We start from the raw sequence: 19,454 nt of genomic DNA, 5'->3' as shown, positions 1-19,454 counted from the left end.
CAGCCGGGCCACTTGGCATCCACTTGGCCAGTTCTGATTGACCCTGGACTAAATTTGCACATCCATGACAAGTTCAGGGACCAAATAATCCACTTTTTCAACTTCAAAGACCAAATCATCATCTGACATACAAGTTCAGGCACTGCAGTGCCATTACCTCCTGAAAAATGTCGAATTGTTAACTCTTCGACCAAATGGGCTCATATGTAGAATTGTTATCCCTTCTCCTGTCGTAGCCGGTGTTCATGCCCCCACTGGCACATACAGTGGTTTCATTCAATGACAACGGCCGCGTTGCGACTGCGACTGCCGAGAGCTCCGGCCACCGCCACTCTCACCGTGGTGCCCCGTCAGTACGCACTCCCGGAGGAGGAGCCCCCGCCGCGCCGCCCCAACACGGCCCACCTCAATGCGCTGCTCACGTCGTACGGCCGCCGCGGCCGCCTCCGCGACGCCCAGCAGCTGTTCGACCAAATGCCCCGCCGGGACGTCATCTCCTGGACCGCTCTCCTCACCGCCTACGCCGACAACGGCGACCTCGCCTCCGCGCGCCTCGTCTTCGACGACATGCCCCGCCGCAACGCCCCCTCCTGGAACGCCCTGCTCTCCGTCTACCTCCGCTTGGGGCAACCAGCCGCCGCTCACGCGCTCTTCTCCAAGATGCCGGTCAGGAACGCGGTGTCCTATGGCGCCATGATCACGGGGCTCGCCAGGGCAGGGATGCTTCGTGAAGCTGAGGCTGTGTATGCGGAGATGCCACATCAGTGGCGTGACCCAGTAGGGTCAAATGCGCTGATGGCCGGGTACTTGAGGGCTGGGAAGCTTGGCATGGCGTTGAGGGTGTTTGACGGAATGGCGGTGAGGGATGTCATATCCTGGAGCGTGGTGGTCGATGGGCTCTGCAAACACGGAAGCGTGTCGGAGGCGAGGAAGGTGTTTGAGACCATGCCAGAGCGGAATGTTGTGTCGTGGACCTCAATGATTCGTGGATATGTGAAACTTAGGATGTACAGAGATGCTCTGTTGCTGTTCCTGGACATGAGAAGGGCAGGTGTTCAGGTTAATACAACGACACTCTCAGTTGTGCTAGATGCTTGTGCTGAGGCTTGCCTTGTCAGAGAAGGAGTTCAGATTCACAGTTTGATTGTAGCAATGGGTTTTGAAATGGATGTTTTCTTGGGCGATTCAATAATCATCCTGTATTCCCGGTTTGGTTGGATGGTTGATGCTAGAAGGGCATTTGCTTGCATGAAGTGGAAAGACATAGTATCATGGAACTCGTTGATCACAGGCTATGTTCAGCATAACTTGGTTCAAGAAGCACATGTCCTGTTCAAGTTAATGCCTGAGAAGGATGCTGTTTCTTGGACGTCGATGGTTGTTGGGTTCGCTAACAGGGGTTGGATGAGGGAGTCTGTTGACCTGTTTGAGCAAATGCCAGGAAAAGATGAGGTTGCTTGGACTGCAGTCATTTCTAGTCTTGCTACAAATGGAGACTATTTAAGTGCAGTGCGGTGGTTTTGTCGCATGGCACGAGAAGGGTGCAAACCTAATACAGTAGCTTTTAGTTGTCTACTCAGTGCTTTGGCTAGCTTGACAACGTTGAATCAAGGAATGCAAGCTCATGCATATGCAATCAACATGGGATGGGTATTTGACTCTTCTGTTCACACTTCTCTGGTATCAATGTACGCAAAATGCGGAAGGTTGGCTGAGGCTTATCGCGTTTTCTCAGCCATTAGCAGTCCAAGTCTTATTGCTACTAATTCTATGATTACAGCATTTGCGCAACATAATTTTGCTGAAGATGCATTCAAGCTTTTTACCAAAATGCAAATTGATGGCCACAAGCCTAACCATGCGACATTCGTGGGAATTCTGACTGGCTGTGCACGTGCTGGTCTGGTTCAAGAAGGTTACAACTACTTTGAGTCAATGAGATCAGTCTATGGCATTGAACCAAACCCTGACCATTATACATGTATGGTTGATCTTTTAGGTCGTGCTGGCCTCCTTGCCGAAGCACTGGAAATGATTAAGTCGATGCCCCAGAATGATCATTCTGATGCATGGGCAGCTTTGCTCAGTGCTAGTAATCTCCATTCTAATCTTGCTTATGCAAAAATAGCAGCACAGAAGCTTCTTGAGTTGGATCCTTATGACGCAGCAGCTTATACCGTCCTGTCAAATATGCTCTCATCTGCGGGGATGAAGGATGACAGAGACATGCTAAAAGTTCTACAGTTGTCCAACATGGCCAGTAAAACCCCTGGCTATAGCCTTATTATACAGGATAAGGCTGCAGAAAACAGAATACATAGTGAACACTTCTAGACTTGTAGTTCTAGATAACTGGCAAGCCAAAACCCAAAATAATAAAATTCATACCACAACTGTTGTAATGCCGAGAGTTGGTGTTGATTTTATTGATCATGTTGAGACAAGAAAATTGGTAGATGATTTCAGAAAGAGCTCGCATGATCATGTGCAGTCCCTGTTTTAATGCAATGGAAAAGTTGAGGATTCTATGCACACAACTCCTCTGCTACAGAGAAGAGCCAAAGAACAAGGAACTCTTGGCCATGTTCTCAATTGATACAGGAGTATGTTCTGCACCGAGTGAAGCACTGAAGCATAAGGCTGATTCTAAGGAGACAACCATGGCCAAGGTAAGTTTAGTGGTTTGTTTCTTATTAATCTTTTCTTTCAGCAATATAAGTTTCTTACTCTTAAGATAGACTTACGGGGAGAAGGGAGAACAAGCACACATGGAACATTGCTGTACAGCAGGGAGTTAGATGTGGCATTTGAGAAGGAATAAGGATGTATTTCTCCATGTTATCTACAACAGATTTAGGATTTTTCTCTCTTTGTATATTATCAATGTGGTAGATGTTGGAGTAAGATTTGCATGCTAAATATATTATGCCTTCGTAATGATAGGCAGATGCAGAACACCTGTTATCAAAACTATAACCTAACTCCTAGATGGCGGTCCACCGTTTGTGCCTGATTCAATAAAAAAATGGTTTTGTAGAAATAGAATTTGTGCCGAGTGAGTTGCTGGATAGCAGTGGGGAAGAGCTATATATTTTGTGAATACATGATCTGTGGTCAGGTTTGATGGCCTTTATTTTATCCTGGTTCTTTTCTATATATCCCCAGGCATTTTTCAGTTTTTGCATCACTCCCTTAGTCATGTCAAGATCATGACATTTGTTATAAGATGTTTGTTATAAGATGTTAGGTGAGATGTTTAACCATACAGAAGAGCACAAGAATCATGACCAGTCTAATACTCTAACCAATTCGCTTCAACTTCATCACTTAAGTTTCTTTCATAAGCAAGCTTGACGGGATCCCATAAATAGAACAACATTTGCAATTCGGCTATAATTGCCATTAGCTTGTGACCTATGGATCCATTTCTTCTTTCCATCATCTTATGCTCATGCATCTTTGCTGCAGTGTCTTGGAAAAAACTCAATGGGATGAGGCTAAGGCTTCCACCGGGACCTCCAAGATGGCCAATCTTTGGGAACCTTCTCCAGTTGAGTCCTCTTCCTCACAAGGACTTTGCTCGATTTTGCACCAAGTATGGCCCCCTTGTCTATCTTCGTCTTGGAACCATTGATGCCATCACCACCGATGACCCTGAAGTCATCCGTGAAATACTTATCCGGCAAGACGAGGTCTTCGCTTCACGGCCTCGGACATTGGCTGCTGTCCACCTTGCCTATGGCTGTGGCGATGTGGCTCTTGCTCCACTGGGGCCAAACTGGAAGAGGATGAGGAGGGTTTGCATGGAGCACCTGCTTACCACCAGGCGGCTTGAATCTTTTGCTGCTCACCGAGCTGAGGAAGCTGAGCACCTCTGTGAGTTTGTATGGGCTAAATCCCAGTCAGGTAAGCCTGTGAATCTCAGAGAGGTTCTCGGGGCATTCTCGATGAACAATGTGACGAGAATGTTACTTGGAAAGCAGTACTTTGGGCTGCAGTCAGCAGGCCCTGGTGAAGCGATGGAGTTCATGCACATCACCCATGAGCTGTTCTTTCTGCTGGGCCTGATCTATCTTGGGGATTACTTGCCTGCCTGGAGGTGGATTGATCCATATGGTTGCGAGAAGAAGATGAGAGAGGTTGAGAAGAAGGTGGATGATTTTCACCAGAAGATAATTGATGAGCACAGGAAGGCAAGGGATGGCAGGAAGAGTGGTGCATCCCTTGATGATGATGGTGATGATAGCAAAGAAGACATGGACTTTGTTGATGTGCTGCTTTCCTTGCCTGGTGAGAATGGGAATGACCACATGGATGATGTGGAGATCAAAGCCTTAATGCAGGTATCCTTACTGTTACAGACCCTCCAGTTCATTTTCTTTATGCTAGCTTGGTCTTTTAACCAACTATGTTTGTGCTCTGTCACCATTGCATGTGTTAGTCATGAAATTGATTTCGCTTCATAGTTGTTGTGCAATTATCTTTTTATTAAAGAGCTGACTACCAAAAAGTTATTTTGCGACACTCCTCCCTTTGAGAATTTGATAAATAGAGTAGATAGATGGTAAAAAGAGAGTAGGGAGTTCACTGTTTGATTTCACAGCAGAGTTTGTAATTTGCTCTTTCCCCCAGAAGTTTGGGTTTTGTTATCATAAGTACGAGTAGTTGTTCTTGCTTGCATTAAATAAACCACCATGTTATTTTGTTTGTAGATCATCTTCATTTAGGTTTGTAGATGTTTGGTATTACAAATGAACACTGCTGCTGCTGTTAAAAGAGAAAGTGCATATGAACATGCATACATGATCATTCTGAATGTGTGTATACGCAGGACATGATCGCTGCTGCTACGGATACTTCATCAGTGACCAACGAGTGGGTGATGGCCGAGGTGATCAAGAACCCCCGCGTCCTCCGCAAGATCCAGGAGGAGCTCGACGCCATCGTCGGACGAAGCCGCATGGTGGTGGAGTCGGACCTCCCCCACCTGACGTACCTCCGCTGCGTCGTCCGGGAGTCCTTCCGGATGCACCCGGCCGGGCCGTTCCTGATCCCGCACGAGTCCCTCAAGGCGACGACGATCATGGGCTACGACATCCCGGCGCAGACGAGGATCTTCATCAACACCCACGCGCTGGGCCGGAACCCGCGCATCTGGGACGACGTCGACGAGTTCCGCCCCGAGAGGCACCTCCCGGCCGACGGCGGGCGCGTGGAGATCAGCCACCTGCCCGACTTCAAGATCCTGCCCTTCAGCGCCGGGAAGCGCAAGTGCCCCGGGGCGCCGCTGGGCGTGATCCTGGTGCTCATGGCGCTCGCCAGGCTCTTCCACTGCTTCGACTGGTCCCCGCCCGACGGCCTCCGCCCAGAGGACATCGACACCGACGAGGTCTACGGGATGACCATGCCCAAGGCCAAGCCGCTCATCGCCGCCGCTCAGCCGCGCCTGCCGCCGCAGATGTACGGCTCCTGTCCTAGCCATGGCATGCAGATGCAGTAAGCTCGAGCAAAACATGCAGGGATGTTACCACAAGAATGGTTAAAGAATACATACATACATACATACATTGATACATACATGTAATCTGAGATATTTCAATGCAGAACAATATGAATCGAATCATTTCCAGATCATTCACTGTCTCCACTCTGGATCTTGCGTTCATATGTGTAACTAATTCGATCTTGTTCATGCATGACCAGAGATAGTAGCTTTGTAGTAGATGCATGCACTTATCTTACTAATGCACTGAACCATTGAGGCGAGCAACCATGACAAAATGGGCGCTGCAGGCTAAGAAACAATCATCTTCTGATGCAGAAGTTGTCGTGGGCTTCATCCATGGGAAACGCTTCCTATCAACCGGCGGATCGCAGCGGCCGCGGCCGCCACCTTCCCTGGATGACATGCATCAAGCGAGGGTCAACGTACCATCCTTCATGCAATAGGAGCTATGCTTCTGAAACATAAGTGGTGTTGCAATGGTCTACGATGGATTTATATTTTACAACAAAACGTCTCATGAAAATTTTCTACAACAAGATCTCGTTTGAAAAAAAAATTACAACAAAACCTCAGTTGCAAAAATGTTTTTGCAACAAAACAGTTGTTGCCAAAAAAAATCTGCAACAAGACCCGTATTGCAATGGTGAAGACGTGCTCGGCCCGGTCGATGCGGCAGATCACCCGGCGATGCGTAGCACGCCCCTTCATCCATCGATCACTATGTACTCCCACGCCATAAAATGCAGAAACCACTATAGCAGTATAGCTCCATGATCACAAGCTCCAGTCCTTTTTTTTTAAATAAAACATCCTCTTTATTTATTAGTAATAATGGTTACATCGTCTATAAAAAAATTACAATATCGTTCATAGGTTCCTCAAACCAATCCCTTGTCTCAGAAAATTTGACTACTCTAGCAACTTCATGAGCTACTTTATTTGCCTTCTTATTATAGTGTTCAAATCTAACTAACGAAAAATCACAAGCCAAAAAATAACAACCATCAAACACAGCTGCCGCCGCTCCCGCTGTATGTCCTCCATTCTTCATCGTGTCAATTACTTCCATGTTGTGGAGTTAACAACAAGTCGGTTACTTCCCGCCTTTTGTGCAAGTAATAAGCCAAAACGTAGTGCCATGGCTTCTGCTGTTAAAATATCTGCACACCAATCCATCTTCCAATTCCCTCCAACAATAAATCTTCCTTTATCATCTCTAAGTACAGCTCCCGCTGTGCCTCTAAGCATGTCTTGATCGAAAGAAGCATCGACATTTAATTTCACAAAACCTAGAGGGGGGTCTCGTCCATCCCTCTATTTTATTTGTTCCCTTGGAAGATTGGGCAATAACATAGTTCGTCGTTATAGCACGGGCTCTCATCAAAATTTGGTATGCATCTTGGGTCTTCCCCTCATGAACTAGCGAACGTCTTTCCCACCATAAATACCAGGCTGTTATAGCGATCAGTTCGCGAACATTCTGTGTGCCCATTGTAGATAGCTCATGTTCTGGCATAAAAATTAGAAATTCAAATACTGCCTCTCCCGCACGATCGACCGCACAGGCTTTTTTAATGACTTCGTGCAATCCTAGTTTCTCCCACACCTCTTTTGCCTTTTGACATAAAAATAATAAGTGTTTAGTATCTTCATGCCCGTTCGAACATAATGGACAGATGGGTGAAATTTTCATATGTCTATTAGCAAGTGTAACACGATAAGGGAGGATTCCATGTAAGGTACGTCAAATAAAGATCTTTACTTTTGTTGGACAAGATAATTTCCAAATCCTAGCGAGGAGAAACCACGATAATCCACAAGCAAGCGGTAGCTATAGAAAGATGAAGGCCAGCGGCTGTGGTGGCCCACGGCACGGTGACCGGCGGCGACGTGGACGCCAGCCTGCACCCTTGCGTCGGGTACGCGCCACCCGCCGAACTGCGTAGGCGTGAGCACCTCAGGGCGCTGCCGGCAGGGACGCTTAGTAATTGCTATATTCTGTGGTAGTGCGAACATATTTTTTGTGCAGGCCACAAACAAGACTACTCCCTCAGTTCACAAATATAAGATGTTTTGGATATTTCAACATGAACTTCGTACAGACTGACTGAAATGAGTCAACAAACACACTAAAACGTGTCTATATACATTAGATTCACAAAAAAGTTTGAACATCTTATGGATATTTGTGAACAACGGGAGTACTATTTCCCAACAACTCTTTCTACACGCCTAAAGCCAACGAGGCTTAACCAAGAAGTCTACTTCAAATTAGAGTAAACAAACAACAAGCAGCCTCTGATCACCTGTTGTTTAAAGAACTAGAGTAAAACCTAGCAAAAATTACATCTGATGGGTGGGATGGCTCACAGTTATCTTATACGTAAGATGTGAGCATCTGACAAGGAACATCACAACTTGACAAACTTGGCGACGAAAAGTCCACTAGTTTGCGACGCCGCGGGGTCGAATCGCAAGGTTTTCTGGATGTCGCCGCTTCTGCAGGGCCAACTATCGGCTGGATCGATCTTTAGCAGTTCTGCAGGTTGCAGGCCCAACATGAAACAATCCATTTATAGAAGTGATAATCAACATATATATTAGATGAAGGCAGGTAGCAGGACATCTGTACCTGCTGAAGGATATTTTGAGAGGAATTGCTGAACCACATTCTCGTTTTGTGCAACAGTCAAGCTATTCCAAGACAAACTGTTAGTCATGTGATGGCATGAACTATAAACTGTACTGAAATTCTAAGCACGGTAAAGGCTAGACTACTGAGACGCAATTGAGGACTAGATTTGCATGTGAAGAGATACGCACCTGCAAGTACTATAGACAAGTGATCCGCCTGTTTTCAATAATTTAAAACCATTTGTGAGAAGCCCTAACTGCATAAGATCATCAAAGTTCAGTAAATATCAAACATAAGCTTCTCATCTACTCCCCGCGTCCCAAAATATGTGTCGCTGATTTAGTAAATAAGTGTCGCTGATCTAGTACAACTAACTTTGTACTAAATCAGCGACACTTATTTTGGGACGGAGGGAGTAGCTAATTGTTGGATACAGATTGCTCGGTCAAGAGCCATTCAAGCAAACATCAAGAACGAAGTAGTACCTGAAGATGAAGTAGGTTGCCAGTTCTTTCTACGTTGAGTACACGGCGGTCTAATGTTTTCCATCCCCAGAACTCAAACTTCTGAATGTGTTTTATCGATCCATCATGAGTACATTCTGCATCCACTAGGACCTGCATGCATTTCATCCAAAGGGACAAATGAGATGATACAAGTTGCCGAATAAGTTGCAGTAGAATATTCCAACCTCAAACATAAGCTGCATCTGATAGAGTTCTATAAAGTGCTTCAGTACTCTTTCAGAAGGTGAAAAGTGTTCCCTCGTCCTCAAACAGAATGAGTGAAAGGTACACTTTTTAGAGCTAATTGACAGTCTGATTTGCAGCTACATGTGGAGTTGGCTATGATGGCTTAAAAAATCAATGGCAGCAACGTAGATCATGCATATTTCCACTTCTTCTTTTTACTAATCAAAGTCACAAGAGTACTTGTGTAGTTCAGTAAACGATAACACTAGCAGTTTACAAAATAACACAAGCAAAGGAATACCTTATCATACCCAGATGTACAGGCAGCAGCATCAGTTGATGGGTGAAGAACATAACGTTTTTGCAATCCAACTAATCCTGAATCTTTGCCATAGTATATCAGTTCAGGTTCGGAAGTTGATGGTAGATGAGGTGAACCGGCTGCTTTTGCCTTTTTAGACTTCTGTCTGTCTTTCCATGATCTCTTTGAAGTCCATTCTGAGAATATGCTTCCATTATCCTCAATTCCAACAAAAGCTGTGACAAAGAGCATGAACTCAAAACAAGCTAAATCATTCATACGTGCAGAAGAAGTAAAACAAAAACGGGACTGGATTCTTCTGCTGAAAATACCTTCCATGCTCCCCAGATTGGAGTTCACAGGCAATATGGAAAACAAAGTCCCATCAGCAACAAAGAGCCGACTACGATCTCCAAGAGAATACTTCTGCAACATCGTACGACAGGCTGCAAGACGGTGCTTTGCAACATCAACACCAGTCAAAGAACCTGTGCTACCAAGCATATCTGCAAGCATGCAAAGCTTTGCACCTTGCATGTCATATAGATGAAAGGTTAGTATATCCCTGAATAAAAATCCAACAGATAGCAGAGGTCTAACACAAGCTACAGGATCCATAGCAAACAAATCCCTTATAACAAACTAAACAATATCATCACAAGGATGGGGAAATATGTGTTGAACTAACACTACTATATTGGACATGTCGGAGAATAAAATTCAACATATGAACCAAACTAGACACCGAACCGGTCCATCAAACAACAGGAATGTAAAACCCCACTCTCCTAAATGCAACATACCTGCCATACTTGAAACTGTATTTTGTATGATATCTAAAGATCAACAATCAGGAAAGGCTTTCCATGTTTTTATGCCCTTGAGAAAACTAGGTCTTGCCATATTGGTGAATGCATGCCGCCCACACAAATATTCGGTAGGGGTGCTCCTTTATGATTGTAGGGTAGACACTGGCTCTAAGAAAACATTGGTCCAGTGTGTACTTGAAGTATATTAAGTTACCTGGTGCAGCACAGAGGTCAAGAACATGGTCTCCTGGTTGAACATCGAGTGCTAAGATGGCAGCTCCAGAAGCTGCATCAATCCCATAGATCTGAAATGTTTTTAAAGATGCTTAGGTGAAGCAAAATGTCACGCACAGAAGAGTGCATGATAAGAACATGACAACACGGTAGCTTTTTACTGGGAAATTTCAGCTTCTCCTACTCCCTCTGTTCCTAAACACTCCCTCTGTTCTAAATATTTATCTTTCTAAAGATTTCAACAAGTGACTACATACGGAGCAAAATGAGTGAATCTACGCTCTAAAATATGTCTATATACATCCGTATGTGGTTGTCCATTTGAAATCTCTAAAAAGACAAATATTTAGGAACGGAGGGAGTATAAGTCTTTCTAGAGATTTCAATATGGACTACATACGGATGTATATAGACATACTTTAGAGTGTAAATTCACTCATTTTGCTCCGTATGTGGTCTATATTGGAATCTCTAAAAAGACTTATATTGAGGAACGGGGGGAGTACAATTAACAACAAGTGTGTCACTTGGCTTTATGAGAGAATCCGTTACAAATCAGGTGTCAACCACAAAAGTACAATGAGATTGAACAGCTTCAGCTTAACTTGTACCATCATGGCATCACCTAACTGTTACCGGTTTGAGGCATTTGGTCTCTTAGTAAACAATAGAACATAAATGTTATTCGATTGCTATCTAGGATAAATAAATTGCCTCAGTACACTTGACAAAAATCTAATAATAAGCACATTAACATCATAGAGTCGCATACAATTAGACTACGCTGAGCAACATGGGTCAGCTTCAAAACAATCGTAACAAAAGTTCCTCCTCACCTTCCCTTGCTGATAAGCCTTGGATCCAGCAATCTGAATTTCAGGCGGGATCGCATAGAAGTCTGGCAGCCACGAGACCTTCACGAGATCACACTTGAGCTCGCTTTCGATCTCTGTCACCACACTGGACTCCGTGCCTGGTTTTAACCTAGGGATGTCGGAAACAAGTCAGGTTACTCTCCTCTCCTTTGCACCCTTCATGTGACGAATTGCTAGTGGATGGCAACCTTGGCGAGTGTGAAGGCTTGCCTCACCTGATGTAGCGCGGGATGGTGTCCGCCTTGGAGTACAGCGCGGGGTCCAGGCCATTATCGCCGAGGAACTCGAGAAAGGCCGCCGGCAGCGGCAGGGACGCCGGCGCCGGCGGCTGCTCTTCTCTGAGGTCAGAGGGCGGAATTTCTGAAGATTCCATCACTCTAGAGAGTAAAGAACCTGACTCCTCGGGTCCGAAGGGGTGCGAGGTCTCCGGCAGTGGTGGCGTCAGCCTCCTGCCCAAAGCGCGCAGAGGCGGCGGCGCCGGGAGGACTGGACTCGGGGCGCAACGCACGGTGTGGAACTTGGTTGATCTGGGCCCTATGTTTCAGATCTGACGCTCGCAAAAGCACACTGGACTCGACCAAACCAGAGAGTCGGTTCGCTTTAGTCATGTACAGTACTAACTAGAAGAACACACGTGCGTTGCAACGGGGCCACATTAACTTTAAGAGTTCAATATTACGACATTGGCGATCTTTTTTACCATCAAATCCTCTCACACACACAGACACACACTCTCCCTCCCTTTTCCTCACTCTCTATCCCCCTCTCCCTCTCTCTCTAACACACACACACATATCCATTTTATTGGGTACGGGACCATAATCCATCTATTTCACACATACACGCTAGTGCATAACAATATGGATTATATGTATTATATTTGCCACCAGAACTGAGGGAATTAATTTCATGTAAATCGACCAGCCACAGCTCCAAGAATACGCGAACGAGGTGGCTCGGGTCGGCGTCGGCGCCGTCCAGCGCGGGCCACGGGCCCGCTTCCAAGTGCACGTGCAATGCATGTCTTCACAAATATTATAACCAGATGTGAGAAATCACATGCATAGAAAAGACATTCTGATAGCAATCCAAATACCATACTCAATTGAATACCTACCTGGACAATACTCTTATTTCTATGCGCCAGAAAAAATGGAATAGCAAAGCTAAGTATGCCTACATACGTTCATATTATATATAAGAATCTTGGGTGAACAATTGCAACAAAGCACTAAGCAGCGATAAATTTAAATAAAAAATCCATTAACTATGCAAGCAGCAGGCTTGTTACAACATAGAGAGATAGGAAAATGTCACCTCTAGTAATGTAGCGCAAAGGAGTGGAACGAAGCATGAATGAGCGGTTGTCTGTTCTTCTCCATGTACATGGATCAGCAGTAGAGGCCAAGTATATAAGTACTTGACTGAACTCCACTCTTCATGTACGGAGAGCCATGTCACCTTCTCGCCGCTGCAGCATGGGAGGACGGCTGGTTCACGTGACCCTCCAGCTGGGGGATCCATGGTGTCTGACCGTCGAGCTCAAGGCAGAGAAGTTGAGGGCAGCAATGGCGAGATCCATGTCGGCCAACCGGGCGAAGAGGAGGTCGTTGGGAAGGGACACATCGGCAAGATCCGGTCACCACGCGACCTGAAGAGCAACAGTGATCTCCACAAGTTGTAGGCCAACGGCGTGCTCCATCCCCTGCGATGGGGTGACCATGGCGGTGGCCATAGCTCCTCATGCTCGCCTCGATCTCGGCGACACACCCTGAGTGTAGGAGGCAGCAACGACCTCGACGAAATCATGGCCTCCATCCCGGAACGCATGAAGGACCTCGGCCCTGTCGCTACTCCTCTCGCCGTAGCTGCATGCGGCAGCGGACCGTGGGTAGGAGGGCAGGCGGCGTCGCCTCGGCTGACGGCAGGGAGCAACGTTGATTTCGGGTAGGTGGCATCGCGAGGACGGTCGCGGCCGCGGGGAAGCACCCCGATCATGCTGCCAGGCCAATCCTTCTCCTCCGATCCCCTATCCCCGAAGATTGCGCCGCCGCCCCGGTCGTGTTGTTTCCATATATTATGCCATTTTTTCCTGTACCTAAACAAACGCGGGCGAGCGGATGGCAGAGTTTTGGTCCGCCCTCTAAAATTGCTAAACGCACTTTTGGTGAGGATTATTGTTAATAAATGAATTCAATCATGTCGCTCTAAATAAATGGATTCAATCATGTGACTCTAATTACTTCGAATTGTTATGTGCACACTAAGCGGGGTGCAGTTAGGAAAGAAAATGTTTTCTAATTAAAGTGATTGAGTGATTTAAGGTAAGGTTATTAATTTAGATTTGATTTTTAGTGATTGTTAGTAAAGTATGATACGTCTTTAAAATCTTTTATTTGTTTCCTTAAAATCTATTATTTGTTTCCTAAAGAAATTTGCAATAATGGAAGGTATCGGTTGATTTGGATAAGTTAGTAAATTTAGATCCGTGATTGCGTGCATGTTTGGAAAGTGCTGATTTGCAAGGAAAGAGCTGAGGGGTAAATAAACCGGTGAATAAGAAACCAGCATCGAAAAAAATCTACGACGATTAACCTACGAAAAAAACCGGACGAAAGTGGTGGGACGAAAAAAAACCTGGAAGCGAGACTACCAACTACAGTTAGGAAAGAAAATGTTTTCTAATTAAAGTGACTGAGTGATTTAAGGTAAGGTTAATTAATTTAGATTTGATTTTTAGTGATTGTTAGTAAAGTATGATGCGTCTTTAAAATCTTTTATTTGTTTCCTTAAAATCTATTATTTGTTTCCTAAAAAAATTTGCAATAATGGAAGGTATCGGTTGATTTGCATAAGTTAGTAAATTTAGATCTGTGATTGCTTTGCAAGGAAAGAGCTGAGGGGTAAATAAACCGGTGAATAAGAAAGCAGCATCGAAAAAAAATCTACGACAGTTAACCTACGAAAAAAACCGGACGAAAGTGATGGGACGAAAAAAAACCTGGAAGCGAGACTACCAACTGCTCCATTAAGAGTAGAGATTCTGTAATTTGTATGTCGAATGTCGCAGTCTCTTGATCAATAAGGCGCGATATTTCTCAAAAAAAAAAAGAGAAATCGGATTTGCTTGGATTATCTTGAGCAGCACACAACAGAGGCAACGCAAATAATTACTGCAAAGGTAAGGAGAAACATATGGCCAAAATTTCTGCATGAATACATCCTATATGCCTGGCGGCAAGTACATTTCCATCAACTTCCCGGCACAAGTAACAACATCACCACACCGAGGCCCTGTCTGGAGGCAAGAATTTCACCGGAATTTCACAAGGAACAATTCAATTTCCTCATGAATCAAGAAATATACCCGCCTTCCAAACAGGATCCTAACAGGTCCATTCGCAGAAAGAACATTCCACATATCATATGGATCTTTAATTTTTAAAACGGAATAGCTTCGGAGGCAATAAATGGACATGAAAAACATGCAAGCTAAGGCCATCTTTGATTTGCAGGATTTTCAAAACACGGGAATAGAAAAAATATAGGATTTGAGTGGCATGTCCACTTGAATCCTATAGGATTAGCATCGAGTGTTTGATGCTACATGAGATATAAAGGAATTGAAAAAAGAGGTTGGAGTGGATGCTAGATTTCCAATAAAATGTAGTACACTTGATTCCATAGGAAAAAATTCTATAGGATTAAATCCTATGAATCAAACGACAAACATAAGAAAAAATCCTAAGGATTCTAACCCTCCAAAAATCCCACGGAATTCCTTTGAATCAAAGGAGCCCTAAAAAAGAAGTTCACATATGGTATTCTTGTATATTTGAAGGAGTACAATGTGCATACAGACATACTTCATATACAAGGTCCGTCTTGTTGGCAGGACTCTCCAAAGTAACGAAGTATACCAACAGAATCAGGTTGCATCTTTGGGAGCACCTGATGGATTTCTAAGACAACAAACACATCTACACAACTCAATTGACCTTTATGATGTGCCCGCCCTGTTCCGGGCAACAATAGTACAAATCAGTATGCTATCGTATCTTACATATCATTGTACAAAATTTCCGGTCTTCCTGTTGATTTGTAGGAAGAATGTATCCATGGAGAGCTGGCCAACTCGTAGCAAAATTAAGAGCTCAATTCTCCTGGATCAACAGTAAATGCACCAACCGTCAGTATGTTCCGTGCATGACAGGTGCATGAATTAGAAAGTTTTCGAATTTATATTACCTTCCCCCCAAAAAATATGTCCAAGATCTCACTACCTTCGGTGTTATGAAGATTCTTTTGTAGAGTTCAACGGTATCTCGACATGTCGAGGGCTTCCTGGGCTGACTTTGCTGTCAGCACCCTGCTGCTGGTTCACTTGGGGTTTAAGCTTATGATTGTTATATGCAACAACACCTACTATGGCTGTACATTGCAGAAAAATGGAGTCACCATCTAATCCACTTCTAAATGCAGTTCTTTGAAAAAAAATTGTTCAAAAAAATGGCTCAAACCTAAAGTATTCACAAAAAAATATAATCCAGAAAATATCAGGTGCAGGTAATTTTTTAGCCAAAAATGTGCCCAAAGATATCACATAAATTATGAAGTTAAATAAGTCAGATTACGAGATTAATCAGTAGAATACCTATGGCATAGCCAACTATGTTTATGAAGGTAAGCTTTGTATCAGCAAAAATAGCAGCTGACAGCAGCACCACACTCCAATCTCTCACAACTCCAGTAACACGAGCTGTCAGTGCACTTGTCCGGGAAATGACAAGGAAAACTGACAGATTAAGTACGAATGTGCACATGCAGTTTAAGAACAATGTAACTGGTGGGAAGTTCCATGAAATACTTGCATCCATCTTTGGCTTCTCTAAGAACAACCAGGGAATGAACAGGCAAAAGGCACTGCAGGAAAATCACAGATTAAATTACAAGAACAAACAGTAGTTTCAAGAATTAATCTGGGGAGCTGGTGGACAAGATACCTGCAAGGGCTAACATAGTACATCATGGATATCAAGTTCAGTCTAACACCCTTCTTCTTCAAAAATATCTCGATAAAGATAAGTCTAAGGGCTTCTGCAATAACTCCACCCATCTGATATACCACTCCGACCCAGCTGATTGTAATTTCACCAACAGAGGCCACAATAACTCCCACGCTGATGATAGACATGATAGCAAGCATTTTACAGTTCATTTCTTCAAGGCCAAATGCTGTTCCAAGGAGAAACACAGCTACAGGCACTGTAATGCTCAAGCAAAGAGTACATTAGCATCAGTTTCAAAACCGATTACAACCTACGCTTGACCTTCTCAATCTAAAACCAGAGATTACACATACTTATTGCCTTCAACATCTGTGCAAATGCAACAGATATGTAGAGGTATGCACTGTTCCCTAGCCAAAGTGTCATTGCAAACATTGCTCCAATTGGAATGACTGAACTCACGTATCTGAAATTTCAGGTGAGCTAGTTAGAGAAATAATACAATCCCAGTACTTTATTATGAATTGAACAAAGAATCTAATACAGGATGGGAAAGCAATAACGGCTGCAGGTCCGTGCTTCAGAAAAAGACCAGCATATTTCTTCTCACGAAGAGTGGTATCGAGTATTGACTTATGACAGGAATAGTGCAGAGCTTCTTAGTGTGTGCCAGATGCAAATTTAATTAACGTAAATATCTACTGATGACCATCATGCTAGACTTTCAAGCCTCTGACTTGGCATTTTCTTATCGGTTTCCTCCTAAGTCACAATCTTAACAATATGGTAAAACTCGCTCACTAATCTTGACAGCTAAAGCAGGCTAATGTACTTACACAACAAACAGCAGAGCCCCCTGTTACTGTACTTGCTATCCACATATTGTCTGATGAAAACCAACCTCATTATTTAAAATGAAGGGGTGGTGTTTGTGCAGCATCTTACGAACATGCTAGAATATGCTAATGTTATGGAAAATCCACAAATTATTCATATCGGTTCATACATGGAGAGGCAGGCATTATGGATGTCTTAATCATGAGGTGATACGTCACGGAACATAATATACTGACAGAGAACAATTGAGAGAGTAAGAAACTACAATACAGCCTTATGAATTTTGTATTATCCAAGACTCACACATCTGTAGTCATTCCTTCATCAATCTTTATGACCTATAAAAATATTATCAAAGTAAAAAAAATATAGTAAGATTACGGATTTCTTGAACTTCAAGTAACTTGAATTCCAAACAGTATGAAGTCTTACTTATTACACAGATTAGAGATAGATGCGGCAACCATGTAAAAATTTGATGCTAGGTACCTTGAAAATCTTTGTAGCTGCAAAGCATACTACAGATGAGAAGAGCATATGCAGCAAAGTTAGTGCCACTGGATAGGGGAAGTTGATCTCTTTTGAGGATAACACCCACTGCAAACCAGGATAAACAAAAAGAATTCATCAGTTTAAGCACATCAATGAAATTATGAAAGCACTCCAGAACTAATTATCCCAAATAGAAGTATGTTACAAAGCGGGTTTTCAATCTTTTGAAGCAAGGCTTATCGAAGTTCACACTTGAATTTGTACATACAGAAATGCCAGCATCAGTATTTCTATTTGTACCACAATTTCTTGGAGTGTTGTTAATCTTGTTAATATTGAGTTGGGCCGAAGAAACAAGGAGAGAGAATAGAACAAAAGATAGTGCTTACTGCTCAATTTCCATGAATCATTATAGTGGAAGAAGATGCTATCCGGTTGGTCCAAAAAGATAGGCATCTTGAGAAGTGTCCATGAATTGATTTATATGTAGCACTTGGCATGGCCTGCAGATTGGAGATTTTTTTGCAGCTCCACTTAAAGCTAATGGAACTCGGTGCAAAAGACCTCCATGAGCCTCACGTATCGGTGTACCAAACTAAACTAACAATATAGTAATAGCAAAAGGGAGTCCAGTTACTTGTTATGGAAGCGATATGAGTTATGACAAGAGAACCTGGGTCAACCCTTCGCATGAAAAAGGGGTCCAAGTTGAGTGAACAACCCAAGCAAGCAACGAACTATTCCCAGATCTCAAGCTACTGGACTCAGAGGCAGAAAAATGTACCCAAACGCCCACAAATTTTGGACATAATCTGGCTATTCAGGTGGGCGATCGGCTTTAGAAAACTGATAGTAGTCACGAATGAGACTCATTTTGATGAATTGTAGGATAAACGCTTGCTACCGCAAGTATGAGAAGAGCCGAAGCTCAAAATCGCCTCCCTGGGCGTTTACAATCACACCCTCTTTAAACTGAAAACGCTTACGCTGCAGTAGAGACAGAGACAAAGATCCGATCCATCACAAATGTCCGTCTCGTCTCCTCCGCGCGGGGAGAGCAGCAACCGGATCAGCCTTCGAATTCGCGGTGGACTGCACGCTAAAACCCTAGAAACCCAGGACGGCGCGGAGTCGCCTGACGCGGCCAGGCCAGACGCGAGACCGCGTCCGTGTCGCGCAACCAGGAATGAGCAACCGCAGCGACGAAACTTGCCGCGGCTGGCAGGATCGCGGGGTGGTGGGCCGGAGACGCGGGGCGAGGAGGATGAGAGGGGCTTGCCTTGTTGAAGAAGATCTGGCCGCCGGAGATGGCGATGTAGAAGAGGAGGTGGAAGTAGGTGACGGCGCCGTCCCGCCACGCGCCCTTCCTCGGCGCCGGCGCCGGCGCCGCCGTCTCCGGCTGCTGCTGCTGCTGCTTCCCGCCATTTCTCTCCATGGCTGGCTGCTGTGGGGGAATGGAGACGGAGAATCTGTCTCGCCGTCGGTCGGGGCGTGTGCGTCTCGAGCCGTTTTGCGGTTTTGCGACGGTGGTGGACTTAAAACAAAACAAAAGGAGAGTGCCTCGCGATTCGCACGTGGTTCAGACCGGGCCCCGTCTCCGCGCGGGCAGGCCTACGCGCCGTGCACGATCCGGGGCCCACCAGTCAGTGCCTTTAACGATATCAAAAAGTTAGGCCAGGCGAAGTCAGAACTTGGGCGAGTCAAACGAAAACGAAAGATGATTTCAGAGGTCAAATTTTAGGCGGAGCCTGCCAGATATCAGGATACACAGGATCGGCAATTTAGTACAAGTGCCAAATTTGGATTATTTGGACACCGAAACGCACTGTAAAATTTGTGTTTTCTTTTTTGCGGCTTTTATTTTGGAGGAATGCTCGTGCTTATTTTCGAGCGCACACCCAAGTACTCAAGATTCACCGTGATTTTACATCTTTTTAGCAATACCACCGTTTTGCATGTGTCTCATAAGATATGCAATGCTCTGTAGCCAAGTTACACGGTAGAGGCTGTGTGATTCAGAGAAGCATCGAAATGCAATAAATAAAAGTAGGATTGCCAAGCCAA

General features: G+C 44.5%; 4 protein-coding genes across 6 annotated transcripts; 2 read left to right on the top strand and 2 right to left on the bottom strand.

The window, feature by feature from the left end:
• The first annotated feature begins 205 nt into the window (after positions 1 to 205).
• On the top strand, positions 206 to 2,365 carry LOC119340946 (pentatricopeptide repeat-containing protein At1g53600, mitochondrial-like). The gene has a single exon (XM_037612842.1). The coding sequence runs from the start codon at positions 280 to 282 to the stop codon at positions 2,332 to 2,334; it is 2,055 nt and encodes a 684-aa protein (XP_037468739.1). The 5' UTR covers positions 206 to 279; the 3' UTR covers positions 2,335 to 2,365.
• Positions 2,361 to 5,634, top strand: LOC119340947 (cytochrome P450 703A2). Of its 2 annotated transcripts, XM_037612845.1 has the most exons (3): positions 2,361 to 2,669; positions 3,469 to 4,343; positions 4,832 to 5,634. In XM_037612845.1, exons 2-3 carry the CDS (start codon positions 3,492 to 3,494, stop codon positions 5,498 to 5,500), a joined length of 1,521 nt encoding a protein of 506 aa, XP_037468742.1. In that variant the 5' UTR covers positions 2,361 to 2,669; positions 3,469 to 3,491; the 3' UTR covers positions 5,501 to 5,634. The 2 variants fall into 2 exon arrangements, with proteins under 2 accessions (XP_037468742.1, XP_037468740.1); XM_037612843.1 differs by lacking the exon at positions 2,361 to 2,669 and having other exon boundaries at positions 3,191 to 4,343.
• Positions 5,635 to 7,610: 1,976 nt separating this feature from the next.
• Positions 7,611 to 11,548, bottom strand: LOC119336941 (ribosomal RNA small subunit methyltransferase B-like). Its single transcript, XM_037609030.1, has 9 exons — positions 11,268 to 11,548; positions 11,014 to 11,161; positions 10,158 to 10,248; positions 9,467 to 9,664; positions 9,135 to 9,370; positions 8,627 to 8,758; positions 8,330 to 8,397; positions 8,139 to 8,200; positions 7,611 to 8,045 (listed from the first exon to the last, which is right to left on the bottom strand). The coding sequence occupies exons 1-9, from the start codon at positions 11,423 to 11,425 to the stop codon at positions 7,918 to 7,920; spliced, it is 1,221 nt and encodes a 406-aa protein (XP_037464927.1). The 5' UTR covers positions 11,426 to 11,548; the 3' UTR covers positions 7,611 to 7,917.
• Positions 11,549 to 14,852: 3,304 nt separating this feature from the next.
• Positions 14,853 to 18,892, bottom strand: LOC119336942 (probable sugar phosphate/phosphate translocator At3g14410). Of its 2 annotated transcripts, none has more exons than XM_037609031.1 (8): positions 18,670 to 18,892; positions 17,388 to 17,495; positions 17,202 to 17,236; positions 16,415 to 16,527; positions 16,056 to 16,317; positions 15,707 to 15,975; positions 15,301 to 15,483; positions 14,853 to 15,215 (listed from the first exon to the last, which is right to left on the bottom strand). In XM_037609031.1, exons 1-7 carry the CDS (start codon positions 18,823 to 18,825, stop codon positions 15,344 to 15,346), a joined length of 1,083 nt encoding a protein of 360 aa, XP_037464928.1. In that variant the 5' UTR covers positions 18,826 to 18,892; the 3' UTR covers positions 14,853 to 15,215; positions 15,301 to 15,343. The 2 variants fall into 2 exon arrangements, with proteins under 2 accessions (XP_037464928.1, XP_037464929.1); XM_037609032.1 differs by lacking the exon at positions 18,670 to 18,892 and adding an exon at positions 17,780 to 18,637.
• Between the last annotated feature and the right edge of the window lie 562 nt (positions 18,893 to 19,454).

The sequence above is a fragment of the Triticum dicoccoides genome, chromosome 7B (assembly GCF_002162155.2).
Source record: "Triticum dicoccoides isolate Atlit2015 ecotype Zavitan chromosome 7B, WEW_v2.0, whole genome shotgun sequence".
NCBI lineage: Eukaryota > Viridiplantae > Streptophyta > Magnoliopsida > Poales > Poaceae > Triticum > Triticum dicoccoides.
This window is presented reverse-complemented; position numbering and strand designations above follow the sequence as displayed.

What these genes read in the sequence shown, in the direction of transcription:
- LOC119340947 (XM_037612843.1), top strand. Translation starts at nt 3,417, where the DNA reads ATGGATCCATTTCTTCTTTCCATCATCTTATGCTCATGCATCTTTGCT. An exon ending in AGATCAAAGCCTTAATGCAG is followed by an intron (nt 4,344 to 4,831) that starts GTATCCTTACTG and finishes GTGTATACGCAG; the next exon opens with GACATGATCGCTGCTGCTAC.
- LOC119336941 (XM_037609030.1), bottom strand. Translation starts at nt 11,425, where the DNA reads ATGGAATCTTCAGAAATTCCGCCCTCTGACCTCAGAGAAGAGCAGCCG. An exon ending in TGACCTCTGTGCTGCACCAG is followed by an intron (nt 9,665 to 10,157) that starts GTAACTTAATAT and finishes ATGACATGCAAG; the next exon opens with GTGCAAAGCTTTGCATGCTT. An exon ending in CTTGTCTATAGTACTTGCAG is followed by an intron (nt 8,201 to 8,329) that starts GTGCGTATCTCT and finishes GTCTTGGAATAG; the next exon opens with CTTGACTGTTGCACAAAACG.
- LOC119340946 (XM_037612842.1), top strand. Translation starts at nt 280, where the DNA reads ATGACAACGGCCGCGTTGCGACTGCGACTGCCGAGAGCTCCGGCCACC.
- LOC119336942 (XM_037609031.1), bottom strand. Translation starts at nt 18,825, where the DNA reads ATGGAGAGAAATGGCGGGAAGCAGCAGCAGCAGCAGCCGGAGACGGCG. An exon ending in GCCAGATCTTCTTCAACAAG is followed by an intron (nt 17,496 to 18,669) that starts GCAAGCCCCTCT and finishes CCTGGTTTGCAG; the next exon opens with TGGGTGTTATCCTCAAAAGA. An exon ending in GAAGGAATGACTACAGATGT is followed by an intron (nt 16,528 to 17,201) that starts GTGAGTCTTGGA and finishes CTGAAATTTCAG; the next exon opens with ATACGTGAGTTCAGTCATTC.